Genomic DNA, 8,460 nt, shown 5'->3' on the forward strand with positions numbered 1-8,460 from the left:
ACGTGATCGATAACGTATTTCGATTTGTAATCCATTCCGTTTGTTTTTTTTTACTTTTTCCAAAATATTTGGTACCATATCCACGAAGCGCACGGAAGACTCGGAATTTAATTTGATTGGTCAACATATATCACTTTTAAAATACTACGAAAATATTTAAATCTACGGTAAACCAGCTAAGAAACTATGTGGACGCTCTCCTATTTGCAATTGACAAGTGGTCAATAGCTTCAAGAGTTGATGCAAATTTGTCAAGAACGTCAAATATTGCTGAACCACTTGAAGTCGATTTAATAGATAGGAAAGGTATATCAACAACCATAACATAGTTCTTTGCAACATAACGATGTTCCGCAAATATGCTACATCACGCGAATGTAAGACGGAGAGACAAATGTATTGATGTCGCCCTCTAAATTCGATTAACAAGCTAACCAAATCGTTTAAAAAAAGTTCACAGGTTGGTTTTCAAACAACCAGAAGTTTATAAAGTGACAAGACGGTTTGAAAAAATTCAGGATGAATGCTATACAGAACAAATCATTCAAGGTCGAACGGATAATAAAAGAAAAACATACAACAAAAAAACGGGAACAAAGAATTAAAAATTTAGTTTTCCGACTAAAATAATCAGACTTCAATATTGTCGAGTTTCTACGAGGAATGTCATATAATTAAAATGTGTAGCCGCACGAAAATTATTTTATACATTTTTTATTTTTATAATTGTATTCGCTTATCGATATAATTTCGAACACATCTAATCGGACGCATTTTCGAACGCACGACGACGCGCTACCCCCAGCAAACTGTGTGATTCAATAGTTTTTCGTGCATTTTACCGCCATTATCCTGCAAGACCTCTGATATACTGGATCGCAATCGATAGCCATTGCCGCAGCATCAGTCGAATTTAGATCCGCGATCAGCGGTCACCGCAGCGTAACATAGGTGCGTATAATAGTGCCTACACATTTACATACATGAGTAGCTATTATCACGTTCACCGGCCATAACAAACGCCGCGGGAGCCCGACGTCGAGTGTAGATATATCACTGAACGTCACCGTCACATATAATTAATTAACCTGCGGTAGAATTTGCATTTCGTATAATGTAGTATCGTAGTTTAATTTTAATTCTCGCGCAGTAAGTGCTTAGGATTAATTTTATAGGAATAAAAAAAAAAAAAAAATGTAAAATATCGCACACTTCATTTTTATTTACTCGCACGCACAATGGATAACAAATTTAATATGCCGGTCTTTCGTTGTGTATCATAAAGGGAGCTTGTGATTATAGCGAAAAATAAAAATAATACCTCGTCGTTGCTATTTGTTCACCGTTCATCTCACGTAGATTCATACGATATTATACAGACATAACGAATACTTTATAAAAATAAGCGATTTCACGAACGAGCAATAGGTAAATACAAATTACAATCGTAAGTAACTCGTAATACATATCACGTGTTGTTATTTTATAGTTAACTGAAATCGTGCAGTACTGCAATTATTAAACTGACTCATTTAATAAATACAAAACAAATAAAACGTATAGAACTCTTCGGTTATGTCAATATAAATATTATCATAATGCAATTTAACTAGATCTTTTGTATTTTACAGCATTTTCAAAAAACGTTACCTACCAATAAAATATACATAAAACCACGAAATGTTTGAAAAGTAAACGCTTCATTCTACCTTTAGTCGTGTTATTTTTTAAACCAAACTCGATTTAACATTAAATCATTGATTAGTAAATGTATTTTTTTGTTTACAATATACGTACCGTATAAAAAAATTTATACAACCAATTGGTATAACCAATTCATTTGGAAAAGATTTTTTAAAAAAAAAAAATAAAAAAAAATAAAAAAATGAATCGAATAAAATATATTTACAATTACGCTTTAAACGTATTGGAATTCAACATCACCGGATTATAAAAATAATAATAATAATAATGAATGTATTTAAAGAGTTGGACAATAAATCCGTTGTTGAGTAATCGTCTCGGTTGACTTCTGCCGGAATTCAGTTTCATGGGAATTGCGTTTCAATAAGATCACTTGGGTGGTTGTTTATGAGAAAGCCGATACATTTCGCCTTTTCTAAAAAATCTAAAACAGTTGATTTAAAATTCTTTACTCTGCCGCCGCGAGGGCACCAATAGCGTTAGGCACATTAACAATAATTGGAATAATCCGTAATTACTTTCACGGACCGTAAAAAGGTAGAAATATAACAGTGCGGTGTTCCATTCAAACGCGTCGAAAGCATAGTAGATATAACCTGGTACCCGTTTGTATGTATCCGTACCGCGTTGAATTATATAAAACGGTGTGGTGTGTGGCGAATAAATTACATCGAATTATGTGTGAAAAATGTGCTGTTCGTCGATTGCGACGATAGTCGAGATATCGATCTCGAGCGATACTGTAATTTTGGAAAACAAACGCGCGTCGGTTGCACGAAAACTTCTATAACACTGCGTAGTCGTTCTGAATAATTTTGTTTCGAAACAGTTTTGGGAGTTTAACGACATAAATGTTCAGCCCGGTTGCCTGAAAACCAGATTAACAAGCCGGAGAGGTCCCCGCATCCACTTAACTCGTCCGCGTCGTCATCATCGTCGTCGGTGCACATTGCTCATTTGCATTTTGTTAATTTTTCTCTCTCCCCGACCATTTAAATAATTAACTCGAAAAACACGTTTCCGATGAATAGCACCGAACCTTTTAACGTCGAACACGATATTGCGTTTAACAGGACCTTTAAAGCTTACTGCACGTCCAAAACATGTACTACACCGACCGCGTGCGTAGAAAAATTACGACCGAAAATCGTATTCGAGAAATACCATTTCATTTTGATCATAACACAAATGGACAGGTATTTTGTTTCAATACGGAACGTACACGACTACCGCAATTTATTTGTGTACCGTTGGCCTATTGTGTACCCGGTGAACACGTTTGTATTTTATAAGTACGGGTTTTCAACGCACGTGTACGCATTGATATCGAAATTTAAATCGAAAAAACTTTATTGGAACGCAATGAGTTGTACATCAAGGCACATGTAATTATTTTTTTAATAAATACGATTGTATCCTATGTAATGCTCCGATAAGCTCTCCAGTCCGTAATCCAACGGTTGATTTCGTAATATCTAATATTATCCACGCAGGATTTTCCATTTACCTTTTATTTAAAATATAATAATTCTTTGATTGATAATATCGATAATTTTCTACTTTCGACTAGGAAATATTTTACTACCGATAAGCCGTAAATGTTTTCGGTTTTTTTTTTTCAAATTTTTCGTCAATTTTTGCAATTTTTAAGAAAACAGTTGATTGAAAACAATTACCAAACTATCTGTAGATATAAACGGCCAAATCAACGTTTAATTATCGGTTAAAAGTTGACTGATTATCATTTGAAATTAATCACGCGTAATGTGTTATTTTACTTTTGACTGCTATGTTGAACACATCTTTAAAGTCAAAAGATTTTTTTTTTTCCATTTACACAATGGATCATTTAAATCAAGGTAAGTACTTAAAGTTAGACAATTTTAAAATTGTTAACAATATCATTCAAAATTCAGCAAAATTACGGTTAAACCATAGTTTTATTTTATTAAATAAAACACTATATCGTTATATATTAGTTATATATGGTATAGATATTATAATATATCCATTTGCACCAATTTTCTAATTAATTGATTACGTGATCTTTATTTTAGTTGGATGTAGTTGAGATGATGATACTTCTGAAATATCACATAAAAATGGACCTCTTTGACCAAAAAATGTCGAGTTAAAACAGATAACCCGTGGGAGCCGAGGAATATAGGTACAAAGATTTTACGATTTTTAGACAATATCATACAAGAGAAAAATATAAGGTCAACAACGATGAAGATCTTTTACATACGGTGTGCGTCTCATCTGCACCGGGCATGTCCAGTCTACGTAACGTGCCGAAAAAAATAAATACCTAATACTTCAATCCGATAAAGCTCAAAATCTGGTAAGTGTTGATTAAACAAAAAAATATAATTGTATTCTCTTAATATCTTTGGTTTTTCTAAAAAAAAAAATGTATTTGCCACTCTTGAAAACATGTGTTTGCGTATTAATTGTAAATATAAAATATAACGAGAGTTTATATTAGTTTAGACAAGTTAAAATCGCTTTTCAGACCATTGTGCGCTGGTCGCGTAACCGTACCGCTTGCGATCGAATATATTTTTGGTAATAAAAACCATCGAGCGGAAAGGTACTTTCGAAATGCGCCGTCGGTCGACACGAGGTTCCGGCCATTCGAGCAGCCGCTAAAATGCAAATGGACATGGATTCAATTAGATATTCGATCGCCCCGTGTCGTACACCGCAGCGGTCGGCTATCGGTGCCGTAAAAGGTTTTCAATCGTTAAATATTCCGTTTTCACGATCTTCGTAAACGTGTGAGTGGTGCATATTATTATCGTTCGGTTTTAATAATACTTCTCGAGCGGTGGCGATTTAACATTTTAATAAAAGACGAGGGAGTTACAACCGCACGGAGAAACTGCATACTTACTAAAGGGAGTAACGGTGTAGGGAGCGCCGTGCCCTGTTGGAATATTATTATCGAAGTGTTCGCGACTTACGTACGATAACGATAATTATTTCGATGATTGTTAATACAAAATTTAATTTTCAAAACGGTCTAACTACACATTTCGGAACCACTTGTCACAGAAAGCGCCTTGGTCAAATTTGTTGTTCAACAACGTTATAAGCTCGTCCTTTGGACGTCGGAGAAAACTTATATCCCCCCCCCCTTCCCGGGATCTACTTTATTTTTTCAACATTGTGCAGGGCAACACATTTCGGATTATTTACTGTCCGTTTGAAAATTTTGAAGAACCATCATCAAACTGTAGACTAAATCAGTAGGTATTTAAAGACATAAAATATATTGGAATTTCTGTGTCGGACGATCTTTTTTCTTTTCGTCGACAAGACGAAATATTATGTGGCTTAACTGTTGCCGCACTGATTTCGTCCCGGGGGGGGCGGGGGGGGGGGGGGGGGGGGGAGCGCGCGGGGGTTGGGGGCCGGGGGGGGGGGGGGGGGGGGGGAGGAGGCGATAAACGTGATCGTTTTCGATTGCATCCCGCGCGACCTATCCCCGTGTTCGTGTAGTCCGTGTGAACGAACAGTTATCCGTAACTCTTCACGAGCGCCGTTTTGCTCGTAGCGCTCAAGTGGATCGCCACCGACGGCGGCATGAACGCATTCCGATTACCGAGTACCGACTGCGATGCCCGTTTGGTTCGCGGGTAATTTTCGTTCGGTACCTACGGCCAACCTACACGTTCCGTGGATTTTCGAAACGAATAAATAAACGAAATCGTTTCGAGAGGGTTGTTTTGTTTGTTGTTATTACATTGTACACGCGAGCGCACGGCCAGACGTAACGATATTGTTGTTTCAGCCGATGGGTAGATTTCGCACAGTGCAAATCGTGTTACCCCTGCTAATTTACTGCTCGCGAATTATTGTTGTTGTACCGATGTTACGTAACACGGGCACATATAGGTATGTTTATGCGTATTTATTACGATTGCTATTATTATAATCGTGTACGTGCGCGTATTAATGCCCACCCGTAATAACATTGTGTTTTACGTGCGGGTGATGTCGTTTTTCAACGAGACAATATTTGACATTAATTATCGCAACGTTGTATAATTTTACCCGAAACGCGTCGGTAATTTTTCCCTTTAATATTCGACGCGGGTAACCCTATAAATTACATACGATATACCGACGCGCACGTGTCCAACGCGTTGCTATTATTATTTTTTATTCGACCCGAATCACCATGTTGCAAAACGATATCGGGACTCTTTGAATCGGATCCGTTTGTATTCGTTCGTTAACGCGCGTACGGTGGCGCTGGACGAAATCACGCGGACACACGGCGGAATTTTGTGACACACAATAACATAAAAAACCCGTTTACGATATGGTTTTTGATTCAGCGGTCCGGCGCACGCGGTGTATCAGTTATTATTTATTGATCTTTTAAAACATTGCAACTCTTCGAGTCATTTTGGTGAACTCTGTAATTTTAACACAAAAAAATCACACCGAAACGTGGTCGATTTGTGTCGTTTCAGCTAATCGAATAACATTTGAACAACTACACACTGGATATCCGCGTCCGCACGGAAAATTCGTAGTTCCCTTTCCGCCGGCACCCATAAAAGTAGTTTTGATAGTTTTTCGGAAAAACGTCGACACAATTCCACAGGATTCCTCTTCTTGAACCGTTCGACTTTATTTCGTTTCTTCTAATTTGATACGATTTACGATGATTTTACAACTGGAGATCTTAGCCGGTGTTCCTCGACCACTTCAGGTTCGCGTCATATTTTTCACAACAATACATATATGTATGGAATATTAGGAGAAAAATAAAAGTACCCTTACCTCATAGTAAATAAGTGTAGTGATATTCGACTTTGTTAACTATCGGGAATTGTACTGGTCCAGGGACGAATATAATAACTTCTACTGACACATAGCAGTGTTTATCTGATTTTAATATTTGCAAACTCGAAACATTCTAAATTTTAATGTACAAAAAAATCGATTATAATAGTACCTCGAAATTGTTTATGATTTTTATGATACATAAATCGTCATGAGTAATACATTTTTCACAAAAATAATAGTACACAGTTTTCGGATTCGTGATACTGATCGAATGTGGTCGCTTTTCATCTGTTTGTTATTACATATTAACATGTGCATGATCATAAAGACAATAACTTGACTTGAATCTATTAACTACAACAGGAAACTTGACCGTTTAATTACTTACGTACTAATGCATATTATTAATAAAATTATATGCTTTTACTTTTTTTTTTTTTTTTGTATATTGTTTCGTTTCGACGGGCCCTGTAGATTGTTTTCGACCCGTCAAAGAATAATTAAATGTTCAATATTTAAATTTTTAAGTGTTAATGAAATTCATTTTTGAAACGTTTTCGTTAATGTCATACGTTCGAGTTATTGAACCCATTTACATAATATTAAATGTCGTTAAATATAACGGCTGTTTACTTAACCGTAGCGTATTGATTTCGATTAAAACTGGATTTTCATAAATATTGTATTAAATTAATCTACTCTTAAAGACGAAACGAATCAAAGTACATAAACACATAACATAACGATAAACGACCCACGCCAATCAAAACATAAACGAATACTGTAGAAAGTTTTGATTTTAACTTGAGCAACGAAACTAATAGCTAATAATTTAAACTGTCTGGTTGTCTATGTGCTGTATACAACAATCATTCAACATATTATGTTATACAATATAATATATCTAATATACTAATAGAACAATTGTTATACATATTTCCGGGTAAAACATAACAACAATTGACGGATGTAATCATTCATTTATAATATATAACAATGTTTATAAATGTTTACTGGTGTAAAGGATAAACAAAGTTACATTTATACAGTGTGTCGGGAAAGTTCGGAAACTTTTCCGACACACTGCGTACATAAGGTGTAAGATAAAGAACCGAAAACTATGAAATATTCTCTACCGGATGAGCGGCATCATCTTTTTTTTGTTTTTCAATTTTCACATTTTTTTCCTCTGGTTCATCGAACATGTAATCTTCTTCACTGTGTGGCCAGAACGATGGTTTGTTCACCATGTCTATTGTTAACTCGGGAACCACATAAGCAGCGTCTTCATATGTCATTTGACCGAAGGGCAACAATTTATGAATTTCTTCGAGCCTTTTTTCCGCTTTTTTAATTATTTCCTCGGCTTCAACTCTGAACTGTTCGATTTCTTTCACGGTTTCTTCTTCATGACAATCAATAACCCCGGTATATTTGTCTTCGGGATATGGGATTTTAAGTGTCTCGTACAACTTTTCAAAGTTTTCGACCACGCCGGGTTGGGCACCTTTACTTTTGTACAGCGCCCAATCGATTTTCAAAGGCTCAACTGGCAAAGCCGACATTTTGCGAATGTATGCATCGGACTTGGACTTGAAGGCCACGTAGAACGCTTTGGGCACACGTTCAGCAATTGCGTCCCAGTTCACCATGGATTGAGCAAATCGTTTGACTGCCGCCATTTTGAGATGAAAATTGAACGCAAAGCTAGAAATAAAAGCGCACGAAAAACGTCAGGACGAGGCGAGATGGTTACCGCAATGTTACTGAATAAACATTGTATGTTCGAAATGTTATTAAGTTATTCCTATGACGATGTAAGGTTGTTTCGTGCGTAGAAAAATAAAAAACCGTAAATTCTAAAATAAACGTTCGGTTTCCATAATCATAAAAAAATATCACCGAAGCTTCTATATTCTTGAACCGACGATTCGCGTATAATGAAATGTAAAT

At 36.1% G+C, this 8,460-nt stretch overlaps 1 protein-coding gene across 1 annotated transcript; it reads right to left on the reverse strand.

Moving 5' to 3' along the window:
* Positions 1–7,625: 7,625 nt before the first annotated feature.
* On the reverse strand, positions 7,626–8,189 carry LOC112693351 (ATP synthase subunit d, mitochondrial-like). The gene has a single exon (XM_025568362.1). The coding sequence runs from the start codon at positions 8,187–8,189 to the stop codon at positions 7,626–7,628; it is 564 nt and encodes a 187-aa protein (XP_025424147.1).
* Positions 8,190–8,460: the final 271 nt, after the last annotated feature.

The sequence above is a fragment of the Sipha flava genome, unplaced genomic scaffold, assembly GCF_003268045.1.
Source record: "Sipha flava isolate LNK unplaced genomic scaffold, YSA_version1 85_pilon_pilon, whole genome shotgun sequence".
Taxonomy (NCBI): Eukaryota; Metazoa; Arthropoda; class Insecta; order Hemiptera; family Aphididae; genus Sipha; species Sipha flava.

Excerpts from the sequence above, each read along its gene's own strand:
- LOC112693351 (XM_025568362.1), bottom strand. The coding sequence starts at position 8,189 with ATGGCGGCAGTCAAACGATTTGCTCAATCCATGGTGAACTGGGACGCA.